The sequence below is a fragment of the Uranotaenia lowii genome, chromosome 2 (genome assembly GCF_029784155.1).
Source record: "Uranotaenia lowii strain MFRU-FL chromosome 2, ASM2978415v1, whole genome shotgun sequence".
In the NCBI taxonomy this organism is placed as follows: domain Eukaryota; kingdom Metazoa; phylum Arthropoda; class Insecta; order Diptera; family Culicidae; genus Uranotaenia; species Uranotaenia lowii.
Genome location: NC_073692.1, coordinates 66,416,706 through 66,434,093, shown reverse-complemented (window position 1 = coordinate 66,434,093; position 17,388 = coordinate 66,416,706). Strand labels below are relative to the sequence as shown.

Genomic DNA, 17,388 nt, shown 5'->3' with positions numbered 1-17,388 from the left:
ACATTTTAGTGACAAATTTTCAAAAAATCAGGTTAACTCGAAAGTTTTTGAAAAATCAGGACGGTCTCTCGGAAGTCAGGACAAATCCTGATAAATCAGGATACCTGGCACCTCTGATCCAAACCAAAACGATGGTTGGTAAACTTTTACATTTTTTACCTATTTATAATTCATCGTGTAGTTTTTAATTTGAACGCGCGCCACTTTGGCCAAAAGCAAAATTTCAAATGGAATTCAGGCTTCTACTTACTTTATTTTCATGGTGTTAAAAAATTATAAGGATATTGTTCATCGTCGCGTCGGAATCCATCGCGGGTCGGCATCAACCAATGTCATCGTGGTGCGGAGCGAACGGGAAACCCTCAGGCGCCGTGTCCTGGAGATTCAGTTTAACAAACGCGTCTTCCGTGCGAACAACCTCCCGGGCCAAACCAGTGTGCATAATGATGCTAAGATACTCCGCTCAAATGTACGTTTGATTGTAACATTCATTATTGTGTAACACCCGGATGAATCCCACAGGAAATTACATTCTAAGGCGCACGATAACGGACGTAATTTTAACGCTGACAACGGTGGACATTCAATTATGACGTTCGTTCTTACAGTCTTCTGGTAATTGTTCCGGATAAGTGAATTCGAAGTTGTGACACGTTCGTGCAACAACACAAAGGAGGAAAACGAGACTTATAAGACGGACGGCAAGGTGTCAGCTGTCTTGAATCGCTACGTGTTGCCTGTGTCCGATGATGACCAAATCGTAAGTTTTCTTCCAATTGATCTACTGAATACTAAAGCCAAAATTGGGATTTTTTGTGTTATGACCATATTTTAAATTAGTGCAGTTTCTTCCCCGTACACATTTTCGATAATTTTATTAGGGTTATTACTATTCATATTTGTTAATGACCCCGGCCTTTCTGCTTAGCCCTCAACAATGTAAAAATGACTTTATATTGACTGTCCCAAGTAACCATAAGCGCTAACATAGCAGTTAATTTCGCCAGAATTGACTCACAAGTGCTAAGAGAGGGCAGATAAGCTTGTTATTGGATAACATTTTGATAATTCGTAAGTGCTTATGGTTCCTTGACTTGATGGCTTCTCAATCATAATTTTTTAACGTACCCTCTATTGACGTGGAAAAGAACTCATCAAATGTAATAGATTTTCTCGGGAAAAATGAATAAATTATCATTTTGGTATCTTTTTCTTTCGCTCTGAATTTTTTTTATTTTGAGTAAAGAAGTTGGATCCCTGCTTGGGCCACCGCAACCGATGTGAATATCTTTCCGGATTGCATCAATATCTTTAAATTTATATTATTTGAAGGCATCTCTTAACAAAAATTATAGTACTTGTCCACATTTTGAACTATACACCATTGTACAAACCTATAAGACAGGAATAGTTAAGATCCCCACGCACAATTCAACAAAAAAGTTTCTCCGCGTTTACTGATAAAATATGCTTGAAATTTACATGTATGTGATTGTAATTGTGTGCTTCTGTGTATTGAGTTTGTGTTGCGCACCATAAAAAACAGCGTTAAAACATTATGATACTATGAATAAAAATTTCGCTGCAATTGTATGCTCTTTAGTGAAAATTACAGTTTAATTTTCAATAACGTTGCTGATATTTACATCGTTTGTAGAATAAGGTGTAGTAGCGCACAGTCCAAATTCAAAAATCATCATTCAGTTCAGAATTCAGATTGAAATTCAAGATTCAAATTTAGAATTAAAATCTTGAATTCACAATTATGAATGCAATTTGAAATTCACGATTCATAATGTACATATTAATAAACTAAGATTTACATGTGGGATGCCATAACGACCGATTTGAACGAGTAATTACTCGAAGCATCTATAAGCCATTAGGACGCCCCTCGGCGATAAGTCAAAACTTATGTAAGACCCTTCACACACACCGACACGCAGTTGTCATTCATCGTCGCGTCGGAATCCATCGCGGGTCGGCATCAACCAATGTCATCGTGGTGCAGAGCGAACGGGAAACCCTTAGGCGCCGTGTCTGTAAAACGTCGGGTTCCGTTTCCGGTTCTATTTCTGCGGGGAAATACTCTTCGTTTCGAGTTTTACAGTGTCCTGGAGATTCAGGTAACAAACGCGTCTTTCGTGCGAACAACCTCGCGGGCCAAACCAGTGTGCATAATGATGCTAAGATACTCCGCTCGAATGTACGTTTGATTGTAACATTCATTATTGTGTAACATCCGGATGATTCCCACAGGAAATTACATTCTAAGCCGCACATAACGGACGTAATTTTACGCTGACAACGGTGGACAGTCTTCCGGTAATTGTTCCGGATAAGTGAATTCAAATTTTGTGACATGTTCGTTCAACAACACAAAGGAGGAAAACGAGACTCATTAGACGGACGGCAAGGGTGTCAGCTGTCTTGGATCGCTACGTGTTGCTTGTGTCCGATGATGACCAAATCGTAAGTTTCTTCCCAAATTGATCCACTGAATACGAAAGCCAAAATTAAGATTTTTTGTGTTATGACCATATTTTAAATTAGTGCAGTTTCTTCCCCGTACACATTTTCGACAATTTTATAAGGGTTATTACTATTCATATTTGTTAATGACCCCGGGTTATTACTATTCAAATTTGTTAATGTCATCGTGGTGCGGAGCGAACGGGAAACCCTTAGGCGCCGTGTCTGTAAAATTTCGGGTTCTTTTTCCGGTTCTATTTCTGCGGGGAAATACTCTTCGTTTCGAGTTTTACAGTGTCCTGGAGATTCAGGTAACAAACGCGTCTTCCGTGCGAACAACCTCCCGGGCCAAACCAGTGTGCATAATGGTGCTAAGATACTCCGCTCGAATGTACGTTTGATTGTAACATTCATTATTGTGTAACATCCGGACGATTCCCACAGGAAATTACATTCTAAGCCGCACAATAACGGACGTAATTTTACGCTGACAACGGTGGACATTCAATTATGACGTGCGTTCTTACAGTCTTCTGGTAATTGTTCCGGATAAGTGAATTCAAATTTTGTTACATATTCGTTCAACAACACAAAGAAGGAAAACGTACAAGGGTGCAAGGGTGTCAGCTGTCTTGAATCGCTACGTGTTGCCTGTGTCCGATGATGACCAAATCGTAAGTTCTTCCAAATTGATTCACTGAATACGAAAGCCAAAATTAAGATTTTTTGTGTTATGACCATATATTAAAATTTCGCTGAAATTGTATGCTCTTTAGTGAAAATTATAGCTTAATTTTCATTAACGTTGCTGATATTTACATCGTTTATAGAATTAGATGTAGTAGTGCACAGTCCAAATTCAAAAACCATCATTCAGTTCAGAATTCAGATTGAAATTCAAGATTCAAATTTAGAATTAAAATCTTGAATTCACAATAATGAATGCAATTTGAAATTCACGATTCATAATGTACATATTATTAAACTAAGATTTACATGTGGGATGCCATAACGACCGATTTGAACGAGTAATTACTCGAAGCATCTATAAGCCATTAGGACGCCCCTCGGCGATAAGTCAAAACTTATGTAAGACCCTTCACACACACCGACACGCACTTGTCATTCATCGTCGCGTCGGAATCCATCGCGGGTCGGCATCAACCAATGTCATCGTGGTGCGGAGCGAACGGGAAACCCTTAGGCGCCGTGTCTGTAAAACGTCGGGTTCCGTTTCCGGTTCTATTTCTGCGGGGAAATACTCTTCGTTTCGAGTTTTACAGTGTCCTGGAGATTCAGGTAACAAACGCGTCTTTCGTGCGAACAACCTCGCGGGTCAAACCAGTGTGCATAATGATGCTAAGATACTCCGCTCGAATGTACGTTTGATTGTAACATTCATTATTGTGTAACATCCGGATGATTCCCACAGGAAATTACATTCTAAGCCGCACATAACGGACGTAATTTTACGCTGACAACGGTGGACAGTCTTCCGGTAATTGTTCCGGATAAGTGAATTCAAATTTTGTGACATGTTCGTTCAACAACACAAAGCAGGAAAACGAGACTCATTAGACGGACGGCAAGGGTGTCAGCTGTCTTGGATCGCTACGTGTTGCTTGTGTCCGATGATGACCAAATCGTAAGTTTCTTCCCAAATTGATCCACTGAATACGAAAGCCAAAATTAAGATTTTTTGTGTTATGACCATATTTTAAATTAGTGCAGTTTCTTCCCCGTACACATTTTCGACAATTTTATAAGGGTTATTACTATTCATATTTGTTAATGACCCCGGGTTATTACTATTCAAATTTGTTAATGTCATCGTGGTGCGGAGCGAACGGGAAACCCTTAGGCGCCGTGTCTGTAAAATTTCGGGTTCTTTTTCCGGTTCTATTTCTGCGGGGAAATACTCTTCGTTTCGAGTTTTACAGCCTGGAGATTCAGGTAACAAACGCGTCTTCCGTGCGAACAACCTCCCGGGCCAAACCAGTGTGCATAATGGTGCTAAGATACTCCGCTCGAATGTACGTTTGATTGTAACATTCATTATTGTGTAACATCCGGATGATTCCCACAGGAAATTACATTCTAAGCCGCACAATAATGGACGTAATTTTACGCTGACAACGGTGGACATTCAATTATGACGTGCGTTCTTACAGTCTTCTGGTAATTGTTCCGGATAAGTGAATTCAAATTTTGTGACATATTCGTTCAACAACACAAAGGAGGAAAACGTACAAGGGTGCAAGGGTGTCAGCTGTCTTGAATCGCTACGTGTTGCCTGTGTCCGATGATGACCAAATCGTAAGTTCTTCCAAATTGATTCACTGAATACGAAAGCCAAAATTAAGATTTTTTGTGTTATGACCATATATTAAAATTTCGCTGAAATTGTATGCTCTTTAGTGAAAATTATAGCTTAATTTTCATTAACGTTGCTGATATTTACATCGTTTATAGAATTAGATGTAGTAGTGCACAGTCCAAATTCAAAAACCATCATTCAGTTCAGAATTCAGATTGAAAATCAAGATTCAAATTTAGAATTAAAATCTTGAATTCACAATAATGAATGCAATTTGAAATTTACGATTCATATTGTACGTATTAATAAACTAAGATTTACACTCATAATTATATTTTGTCATCCACATTTGTAAAATATTTCAACATAATTTTTAAAAATACAAATTTTAACTCCTTGGTAGAACGCTCGCTATTATAAAATGTATTATCAGATTAATTTTGGATTAACTATCTTTCCGAATTTTGGTTTTCTTGATCACAGTGTAATACTTAACAGCATATAGGTAGGCGTTGTGTTGACTGACTGGCAGGTTGACTGACAGCAATTCTATACATCCCTTTTTCAGGCTGGCAGCCTCCATTTATTTCACTTCGAATTGGCGCTGAAAGTTGTCTACATTTTATTCTTGTAAATAACGGTGAAATAGATACAAAAAGAAAAGTACCAGTGCGTGGAAAGTCGATTGTTGGTGCCTTAACTATTGTTGGTGCCTTAACTATTGTTGGTGCCTTAACTATTGTTGGTGCGTATAAGGTACGTACATTAACTTTTTATTATGCAACAATCCGATTTATTTTTTTTGATTTTAGTTGAGTTATTTAGTTAAAATATAAGGGTTTGAGGTCCAGATTCGATTTCTGATTAAACTTCTGATTAACTTGTTTTTAATGAACTACGTTCAAATCATTGAGGCGCTAGGATCAGAGTTGCTGACTTCGAAACACCCGGCCTCTTAGGTTTTTTTTTCGTTTTTCATAATTGCCATAACACCTTCTAAGACTTATTTAGGATTGGGGGCAAGTGCAAACGCAATACTTTTTCCAAACTAATTCACAGATGAGTCAGTATATCGGTCCTAAAATGAATTGAATACATGTTCCGGTATGTTTTATCAACTTTTATTTATATATTTGCTGTTTTCTTGCAATATTGATAACTTTTTGGAACTCCATTTTTGGTGACTGTTGTTTTAAGCAAAAGACCTTCATTTACTAAGGCATTGCGGAACTATGAACATTCGCTTCAGATACAACACTTTGGATACCCCTTCTGACCATTTTAATATAATGCTGAACTATTTTGGTGATGAATTTTCTGAAATGGCTGATGTTACATGGCTTAAAGGTGCGTTTGCACTTACCCTGGTAGTGTCGTTTGCACTTGCCCCGCAGTGTGGTTTAACAAGAGCGAATATTACGTTCACAACTTTCGGGGTTTACTAAAAATTTATCATAAATGTTCTGCTTTCACTTGAATATCGTTCTCAAACACTCACATTTTAACGAAAAATCGGATTTGAATGCCCTTTTTTGTAGCCAAAATATGCAAAACAAAAACACACTGTTCATGTCTAGTACGTACTTGAATTCGTGTGTGATCAAACAATGCCGTGTTTTTAGTGAAAAATTTAAAGAAAGTTTAGTTTATCTATGTCAGATTGTTTGTTTGGGTCTAAACAACATTTTCTAGAAGAAGAAATATTTTTTACTTTTTTTTGTAACACAGAAAATTTGAACGTTTGCACTTGCCCCGGTGTACCTTATATTGATCAGAGAAGCTTTTGCTTGCGGGAATATAGAGGCTATTTTGTACGGCTCGGAAGTCAAGCTTTTTGCAGTCCGGATTTATAATGTTTCGGACAGATATCACATGTTCGGCAATGTTGCGGGCAGTAAACTGACACTGTACAGCGATCACTTATGCAACATGTTGCCTTATTGTGAGTACACATGAAAATCACTTAATACTTCGGGGCGAATGATACATGTTTGCCCCTGTGTTCACTTTTTGTCACTGCTACCCCTTTCCTTAGTCTGGGAATTAGAATTCGGGTGGCTGGTGGTAGGAGTTACAGCGTCAGGCTGTTTTGTTGGTTCTGGGGCAGCCGAACTCTCATTTTGAAACTTGAACAGTAGCTATTTCAATCATGTGGGTCGACGATGCAATAATACAGAATATTGAAGCCTTTATCAGTAGCTATTTCAACCATGTGGGTCGACGATGCAATAATACAGAATATTAAGTGAAATTCTCAGCTTTTCAAATTTTGTGTTATTCGACGTAATGAAAGCTCACGAGAGCATTGCTTTTATTCCAAATATCTCGAAAAGGTATGAATATTTTTAACGTTTTACATTTACAACAAATAGTCTAGTCAAATCCATGGTATTTTTATTGGAGATTTTTATGTGTTTTGAATATTCGAAAACATGATAAAATAATCAAATTTTTGAATTTTTGGAAATAAGCTGTTATTTCTACAGATTTCGAAATCTCGTTCAATTTTATTTAGCCTCAATCAATCACAATCGTCTTCCTGCATCTTAAAAGGTACACCGGGGTATTTGGGGACGATGAATGTTTGAACATCACGGGGCACTATTTTTCAAATTTTTAATTTAGAATGTTTAATTCATTTTTAATCTATCTAATAACTGTGAAACGGATACGATTACGACAATAACGGGTGTTTTCAGCGATTTTTGGTTTACTTTTAATTATAACTGATATGTCGAGATGATGTGCATCATTTTCAATTGCATTTTTAATCTAGCGGGTTCTTGGCGACAAACTTTACATTGAAACAATCCTATCATTCAGAAGATAGAGAAAATCTACCATCCCTACTTACCTTATAAAGCAGAGTAAGTGAAGAAACCAGCGGTTCATTAGTTCTAGTGATAACTTTCGCGAGTTGTGTCAACACTGGACCTAGCAGAGGGACGACAAATTCTAGGAAAAATGAGATAACTTATCTCGATCATACTTATATCTTCTGTATTAGTATACAACATATTCTGCATCAAATTGATCGTAGTTTTGTCTAAATAGATCCACTGTTGATTTTCTTAAAAGATTTAAGTTGTACTATATGAAAAACCGTCCTACTTACCTTTGTGTACTTTAACTGGTATTTGGCTTAAATTTGGAAACCTGTCAAATTTAATTATTCCAATGAAAATGATGTTCATCTGATCCTGGCGCCTCGATTGGTTTCTATTTTAAAATCGTGTTATCGGAACAAATTATATTGACATTATCGATTGATATTCAATATTTGGATTGAAAAAAGACATCAGAGCCAAAGGGGTATAATTGCAAATATGGTCGATTTTGAGTTAGCAATACTTTACAATTTTTTACATTTCAATATGAATTTGGTAATTTTATCGGGTAATTTTAAGTCTATTTACTTAAACACTTCTACGTTTGAAACAAAAATACCTATTTTTGAATAATATATGGAAAATGACCAAAAAACGACAACTTAAAAGCGTGTTTTCTCGAATTATTCTTTTATGCATCTATACCCCTTTGGCTCTAAGGGTCGTAAATATATTTTTTGTTTTTGTATTTTTATTAAGTTATAATAGCTTTCCTTTAATTTTAAGTTTCCACCCACTCATTTATAAGATGACTTTGTTCGGATACTGCAATGGTGTTTATTTGATTTCAAACACATTTGAAGTTATTTTGATGAGAAATATGGTTATTTTATGGTTACTAAATTTATAACTAATTTATTCAAATTTCGTTCCGAAATAATCAATAAAGATCAAAACTTTTTTCTGAAAATGATAGAATTCAAAGCGTTCGGTGATTAACTAAATTTATCACGATTGCCTTATTTTATAATATTCAATTAATTTTATTTAAATTAATGATTTCTTTTTTATAAACATTGGTTAGAATTAAACGAATCTAAATATTAAACTTGAAACTTTTTCAAATTTTTTATTTCAGTTTTTAAACATGTCTCGCACCAAAAAATATTCATCGGAATACAAAGCAAAAAAACTTCGTTTACACAATAAGCAAAAGTACATTAAAAAACTTGCTTCCGTTATAAATGAGCAAAAAAGAAAATCAGATGTCAGTTTTTCTAATCAACCAAACGCAACAATTTTGGAAGAAATACAAACAAATCAAAATTGTTACAGTGAAGAAAATCGACAAAGAGAAATTTTGAATCATGCAGAAGCAATTGATGATTATGCTTATCCTATTGTAAACGAAGATAACTCATATGAAGAGCAAGAACAACAAAAAATACAGTTTCGATATCAGAGGAAAAGAAGAGATATTGAAATTTCTTCAATCATTCGAGAAAAAAATGCTAAAAGGATTCGAGAAATAAGAGCAGATATGAGCTATTACGAAAATGAAAAAAAAATAAACAGATTTCGTATGCGTAAGATAAGAAATGAAAACATGGAATACTATGCAAGAGAGAAGAATAATATTTTATGCAAATTAGCAGAAAAACGTTTAAGACACGTAAACGTCCAAGCTGTGCCGAATCCTTCAAATTTGTTGAATATACGTTTACAGAGAAGCAATGAAACGTATCATGTTAATGAAAATGCACGCAACAGATTATCACGACGGGAGCAAAGAATGAATGAATTCATAGCTCATCGAGACAAATACTACAACCTTCTAATTCGTTCGAATGATATTCAATCGAAATCAATAAGGGAATTCATTGAGAATAGAAAGCAGATGCCCAGTTATGTATGCGCAAGCTGCGAGGGTTCATTTTTCTTTAAGAGTGTTCAAAAAATTTCTAAACAGATAATTGATAAAATTCTGAAAAACGAAAACGTTCAGAATACTTGCGATTCACAAACCTTGAATTATTATTTTCAAAATTCTTGTAATTTTCTGTGTAAAACTTGCATTAAATATGTAAAAGAAGGTAAAATTCCCAAGCTTGCTTCAAGTTGGGGCTTAAAATTACCGCCGGTTCCCGAATGCATTACAAGACTTAATGATATTGAAGAAAGAATAGTTTCTCCTTATGTTGCTTTCCAAAAGGTTGTTCTCATGTCAAAACGTGCTTGTAATCCACAGCTTGGAATGAAAGGGAGTGCAATTCATGTGCCTAGTAGTGTGCCCCTAATGGTTTCGTCTTTGCCAAGACAACTAAATAATCTTGATGTTATACCTATACCGGTGGAATTCAAACGACATATGGGTCACTCTTCCACATATATAAGTGGATTGGTCCGTGTGTCATATGTATCAGAAGCTCTTGATTACTTGAAAAATACTGAATTATACAAAAGACATGATATACAAGTTTCTTCTTATGGAATGAGAACTCTCACGGAAGAAATCAATCAGAACAATGTCATAAATTTAGTTGACGGTGAAAATCAAGTTGCTTCAAGTGACGAAGGTAATATTAGGAATAATCAACCCTTTTCTGGCTTTGAACAAGAGGTGAATTCGAATTTACAATTAGACGATTTAGAGGTTGACGATGAATTTTATGAACACTTGGTGGATGATGACGATGAATGTTTACTTTTCGACTTCAATCAACAAACTGCACAACATGCCACTATTGTTATGGCCCCAGGACAAAATCACTGGCCTGTTTCGGTTCACATTCAACCAGATGTTGAATGTTTTTGTTTTCCAAAAATTTTCGCTGGAAAAAAAAGGCAAATACTTAACAAAAATATTACAAGATCTGATTTAATTAAATGGGAAGTACGTTGTCACACAGTAAAAATTTCTGCATTCAGAATTTTATATTTGGCCAAAATCAAATTGGAATCAGAAGTTCTTAGTTCAACTACACTTACATTAAAAAAGAAATCTAATGCTAAAGGTGTTACAGTTGAGGAAGCACTAAATCCCCAGTTTATTGCAGAGCTTAGGCAGCATAATGATGGGTTGAATTTTTTAAAGCACATCAGGTGTTCTCCAAGTTTTTGGAGCGCCAAGAAAAAGAATCTTTTTGCAATGTTGCGGCAGTGCGGAAAACCAATGTTTTTCTTAACCGTGTCTGCAGTTGAAAATAAATGGCCTGAATTGATACAAGGTTTGGTATTAAAGACTACAGGGAAACAAATTTCGTTATTGCAAGCTCTTAACCTTCCGGAACAACAAAAACACGATCTTATCAAAGAAAATCCTGTATACTCAGCATTGTACTATGATTTTAAAATTACTGAGCTAATGAAACTAATGAAACAAAGCTCAGGCCCATTCCAACCGTATAAAATATCAGATTTTTATCGAAGGCGCGAATTTCAAATGAGGGGATCTCCCCATGACCATATGTTACTGTTTATTGAAGATGCACCTTGTCTAGATTTAAATAATGAAGATAGTATAAAAGCTTTTGAAAAGTTTGCAGACACATTTATCACATGTCAGTATGATGCTGATAATCCACTTTGTAAATATTTGCGTCACAAGCATACTGATACATGTTCAAAAGGACGAAGTAATAAAAACACTTGTAGATTTAATTTTCCAAAGTTTGTTCTAGCAGAAACTAAAATTCTTATACCATTGCCCAAGAACGAAGTTTCTGCAGCGGTTAAGAAAAATCTACAGAGAATAAAAGAAACGATGGAAGTTCTATATTCAAGTAAAGAAAGATCAAATCTTAGTTTTGAAGAAATTTTAGATAGCTTAGATTTGACAAAAGATGATTACATCACCGCTTTAAGAGCTTCTATAAGTAAAGTTACAATATTTTACAAACGCAGGAGTTGTGAAGTTGATATCAATTCTTATAATCCAATAATATTGAATTTAATGGAGTCAAATACAGATTTGCAGCTTATTCTAGATGAATACGGCGTTGCAGCATACATTGTTGATTACATAGCTAAGTCTGAATCGGGACTCTCGAAGCAATTGAAAGAACTGCAAAATGAATTAGATAAAAGAAATACTACTTATCTTGAAAAGTTAAGAACAATTGCTAACAAATTTATCAATTCGAATCTAATGAGTGTCAGCGAAGCTATTTATCACTGTTTAAGTATTCCTTTGTCCCATTTCAGTCGAACTCATATATATATCAGCACCTGTAAATCTGAAGATAGAGTAGTTTTTCTTAAATCAGAAAAACAATTAAGATCAATGTGCAAAGATAGTACTGATATCGCTGGTAAAGATATCATAACATATTATGCGGAACGGGTAGATTTACAGAACATTTGTTTAGCTGAGTACGCTGCATTTTATTTTAAAACTAAAGGAAAAAGACGTTCTGATAAAAACAGGTCAGAGATTTCTGATGAAGAAGAGGACATTGAAGAAACAGAAGTAGATAGAGAAAATCCTAACCATAAGAGAAGAAAAATAGCTCGAATTCTGAGATATAATCGATACAAAATCGAACAAGATCCCGACAATTATTATCGAGAGCAACTACTTCTATTCTATCCTTGGAGAAATGAAATCAATGAAATTGAAACAGTGAACTGGTTGGAAGTGTATAATAATAACCTAGGTGTTATTACTAGAAATCGTTCTAAATTTCAAATACTGTCAGATGATGTAATAGACAAAGCAATAGAAGCCGCAAATGATAATAGAGCAGAATTAGAAAACGAAGAAATTTCCGAATTTGAACAAAATCAGTTGTCTAAAGATCATGAAATTGATATTCTTGTACAAGGAGGTATTGATAGACCGAAAACTTTTACTCCATTTGTGTATTCTGCTCCTCCGAAAGTAAACAAACGTGATCTTCTTGAAAATCTAAGAAAGCTGAATAACAGACAAAGAGAAATTGTAATTCATATTTACAAATGTTTTAAACTGAAAAAGTTACCTTTTAAAATTTTCATTTCCGGCTCAGCAGGTGTGGGAAAAAGTTTAGTTATATCAACAATATATCAATTGATTACATATTTTCTGGAGTACTGTGTTGAAACCTCAGTTTGGCAATCATCAGATTCTGTCAAAGTGTTATTGAGCGCGTTTTCTGGCAAAGCTGCCTTTTTAATTGGAGGGAATACTTTGCACTCAGCCTTTGCCTTACCTTTGACTGAAACTAGAAACATTCCAGATTTACCTATGGACGTCGCAAATAATTTACGTCAACAGTTGTTACATTGTAAATTGATCGTTATAGATGAAATATCAATGGTTGGAAGTACCATTTTCAGTCGTATAGATACAAGATTGCGCCAAATTACAGGAGTTGATGAAAGTTTTGGTGGTTTATCTGTAATAACCGTAGGAGATTTCCGACAACTTCCGCCGGTCAAAGATAGATTCATTTTTAACCCTCCCAGAGATTGTTTGGTGACGTTGGATCTTTCCCCTTTATGGGCGGATTTTGAATTTTATGAATTAACTGAGGTCATGAGGCAGAAAGACGACTTAGACTTTGTTAATGCGTTAAACAATTTTGCCCAGGGAACTATGAATGCTGCAGACATCAACATTTTTAAAAGTAGAGAAGTCGCTGAAAATGAAGTACCTAGTGACGCTATAAGGTTGTACTATACGAATTTGGATGTTGACAGATATAATGCCATAAAAATAGCAGAGTCTAATGAAACAGAAATTTTAAGTTTGGCTGAAGATAAATTGACAGGCAATTTGAAAGAAGAACAAATTTTAAAGAAACTTGATATTTGGAAGGCTAAAACTACCAGAGATTGTGGAGGGTATCCATATTCTATACAATTCAAAAAAGGTATCAAGTACATGGTAACTGCAAATCTAGATGTATCGGATGGTATCGTAAACGGTGCAACTGGAGTTTTGGAATTTGTTTTTTGTAATCCACAGTCAAGTAAACCTATCATAGTGTATCTTAATTTTGACAGTAAGAAAGTTGGCAGAAAAGCTCGACTTAAATTTCATGAATTTACAGAAAATTTGAATCTTAACAAAAACTGGACGCCTATTGAAAGACAAAGATATAGTTTGACTAATCATTTTCAACGTGACTATCAAATTACTCGAAATCAATTCCCATTAGTTCCCTGTGAAGCGCTTACAATTCATAAAAGTCAGGGACAAACATATTCAAAAGTATGCGTTGATTTACGCAAGAAAGGGAACTCGACACGTCAGTTGATTTATGTTGCCTTGAGTCGTGTTTCGAAACTATCTGGCCTTTATATATTAGGAAATTTTCCGGGAAATATGGCCGACAATCCTACTATCAGAGCTTGTTTGAAAGAAACGGAAAGATTGAAGACGTATAGACAATTAACTTTATCTTTTAATAATTTAACAACTCACACAGGATTGGTAATTGCTTATCAGAATTCTAGATCTTTAAGAGAAAATTTGAAGTATATCAACGCAGATGCATGGTATTCGAGATGTGACATAATTGTATTTTCTGAAACGGGTATCCTGACAAACGATGAAGTAAATATACCCAATTTTAATATTGTTTACCGATCAGATAGACAAACACTTCCATTGTTTGTTAAGAGTGGCATTGCAAAAGGTATAATATGCTATGCGAAAATTGGTTTAATAATTTCAGTAGAAAGTCATAAGACGGTTTTTAAAGCCAATAACCTCAATAAATATGTTGGCCACACCGACTTAGTGATTCTAAAATATAGACATCTTTCGCTTCTTACAGGCTATAAATCACCTAAAATTAATTATAATGAATTTATATCTGTATTCAATTCAATTCACAACGGTAATAATGACCCAACCATATTGATAGGAGATTTCAATTTCAATCTCAACAGTACATGTGACGAAACAAAAAAATTTGTTAAATACCTGAATAGAATGAATCTTTTTGATAAGTTAGTTTGTAACGAGCCTACAACAGATCTTGGTTCAAGATTAGATATTGTGTTTTCGAACATAAGAAATATTTCAACTGGTGTATATGAGTCTTATTTTTCTGACCACAAACCAGTCTTTGCAATAATTCGTGAAACAGTATTGGAATTGGATTCTGCTGAATTTCTAGAAAGCGAGTATTATGATAATTCTTTATCAAATTTTGTCAATGACAACATCCACAATGAACTTTTCAATGACCCTCCAGAAGAACTTTTTAATGATGCTAATATTTTGATTGAAAATTCAAGAACACAGATACTTGAAAACGAAGAATGGTCCAACGCTGAACTTTTTAGAAATTTGAATGAAGCGTTATCAGATATTTTGGTTACTTCAATTGATTTTAATGTAGATACAGAATACCGCATTTTGTCATTGCTAGAAAATTATTCTGAATCACTTGATCTTGCTTGTACGCATTTGAAAGTTTGCCCAATTCAGATTTTTGATAATTTTCGAGATATCGACAGGAGGGCGAATGAACAGTATTGTCATGATGAATTTGTTGAAATTGAAATTCCGAGAGATGGAAATTGTCAGTTTCATTCGATTTCATATTCTTTGATTGGGAATACTAATTTGTCAAATGTTCTTCGAACGTTGGCATTCAGAAGCGTTTTACAAAATAAGTCCTATTTTGAAGGCAGAGAAAATTTACTTGAATCAGGATCATTTTTTAAACTTCTTTGTATTTCATGTGAAGACAGTGCCTGGGGTAATGCGGACACTTTATATGCATTGAGTATTATTTTACAGCGAAGTATTTTTGTCGTTATCAAAGGAACCCCAATTAATTGTTTGGAAATTAGACCAGCAGTAGCATCATTCACTCCGATTGTTTTGATTTACGGATCATCCCATTATAATGTACTTCTTCCAATAGAACTTAATTCTAAATATGAGTTTCCGAATATAAGTGTAATTGATGTAAGAGAAACGGAACTGTTTTCTTAATTTTTTACTTGTTCAAATGGTTTCGATTTAAAACATGCCATTCAAAGCAGCATATTATTTGGTGGATTAAAATTGAGTGCAGTTCATAAAAGTTGTGTTGCGTGCGATATTGTGATATTGTTATTACACTGTGCCATATCATTGAGAGCTTTCAAGGTTAAATTAAATGCCTGGAGTATAAGCACAGTCAGTTTAATTTTAAATAAAATTTTTGGTAAGGCGTCAACATTGATAAGAAAAGTCACTACAGATCTCAGTTAAACTTTGGTATTTGTGTATCGAACGTAGTGTCGAGAAACAGACAGTTATGCTGCGATTCGCTAGAATGATAATGATGACGATGATAATGATGATGATAATGATAATGTTTATAGTTGTTGAATTTCCAGTGGCTTTTTGCCGTCTTTTAACTAAAATAAAGAGAAGTCTACATATATTTGAGCACTGCGCGGTTTTTACATTAAATGTTCCAAATCTGAAAGGTTTCTCAGTACAATTGTAGCAGTAAAGGTATGTGACTTGTTGAAAATAAGTTCTTTTTAATCTTTTTGAAAATATTACTCGCTACGCTCAAATAGTTGTAGGGGAATGAGGTGGGAACATTATCATCATCATTATTATCATTACTTTATTATTCAAATTTCATACCATACGATACATACCATACATTTAACCGTACGTTAAACCTCGCAATTGTTTCGATCGAATGTCAATCCGAATAAAGCTGACAAGATATCACTGCTCAAAGCGAAATAAAATGATCAATTGCTTTACCTTACACGCTAGGAAATTTACTGTAAATTTTTGAGCGGATCAGGAGACCACTAGGAAATTTTGTGGAAAACTGTAGAGCGGATCGGGAGACCGCTAGGAAACTTTGTGGAAAAATGTAGAGCGGATCGGGAGACCGCTAGGAAATTTACTGAAAATAGTTGAGCGGATCGGGAGACCACTAGGAAATTTGCTGAAAATAGTTGAGCGGATCGGGAGACCGCTAGAAAATTTTGTGGAAAACTGTAGAGTGGATCGGGAGACCGCTAGGAAATTTACTGAAAATAGTTGAGCGGATCGGGAGACCACTAGGAAATTTGCTGAAAATTGTTGAGCGGATCGGGAGACCGCTAGAAAATTTTGTGGAAAACTGTAGAGTGGATCGGGAGACCGCTAGGAAATTTACTGAAAATAGTTGAGCGGATCGGGAGACCATTAGGAAATTTGCTGAAAATTGTTGAGCGGATCGGGAGACCGCTAGGAAATTTTGTGGAAAACTGAAGAGCGGATCGGGAGACCGCTAGGAAATTTACTGAAAATAGTTGAGCGGATCGGGAGACCGCTAAAAAATTTTGTGGTAAACTGTAGAGCGGATCGGGAGACCGCTAGGAAATTTACTGAAAATAGTTGAGCGGATCTGGAGACCGTTAGGAAATTTGCTGAAAATTGTTGAGCGGATCGGGAGACCGCTAGGAAATTTGTGGAAAACTTTAGAGCGGATCGGGAGACCGCTAGGCAATTTGCTGAAAATTGTTGAGCGGATCGGGAGACCGCTAGAAAATTTTGTGGAAAACTGTAGAGCGGATCGGGAGACCGCTAGGAAATTTACTGAAAATAGTTGAGCGGATCGGGAGACCATTAGGAAATTTGCTGAAAATTGTTGAGCGGATCGGGAGACCGCTAGGAAATTTTGTGGAAAACTGAAGAGCGGATCGGGAGACCGCTAGGAAATTTACTGAAAATAGTTGAGCGGATCGGGAGACCGCTAAAAAATTTTGTGGTAAACTGTAGAGCGGATCGGGAGACCGCTAGGAAATTTACTGAAAATAGTTGAGCGGATCGGGAGA

General features: G+C 35.4%; 1 protein-coding gene across 9 annotated transcripts; it reads left to right on the top strand.

Annotated features, from left to right (window-relative positions):
• The first annotated feature begins 1,680 nt into the window (after positions 1–1,680).
• On the top strand, positions 1,681–17,367 carry LOC129748221 (uncharacterized). Of its 9 annotated transcripts, none has more exons than XM_055742745.1 (3): positions 1,681–2,126; positions 2,260–5,545; positions 8,756–17,367. In XM_055742745.1, the coding sequence occupies exon 3, from the start codon at positions 8,765–8,767 to the stop codon at positions 15,548–15,550; it is 6,786 nt and encodes a 2,261-aa protein (XP_055598720.1). In that variant the 5' UTR covers positions 1,681–2,126; positions 2,260–5,545; positions 8,756–8,764; the 3' UTR covers positions 15,551–17,367. The 9 variants fall into 9 exon arrangements, with proteins under 9 accessions (XP_055598720.1, XP_055598714.1, XP_055598721.1 ...); XM_055742739.1 differs by having other exon boundaries at positions 1,681–2,472; positions 2,554–5,545; XM_055742746.1 differs by having other exon boundaries at positions 1,681–3,771; positions 4,644–5,545.
• Positions 17,368–17,388: the final 21 nt, after the last annotated feature.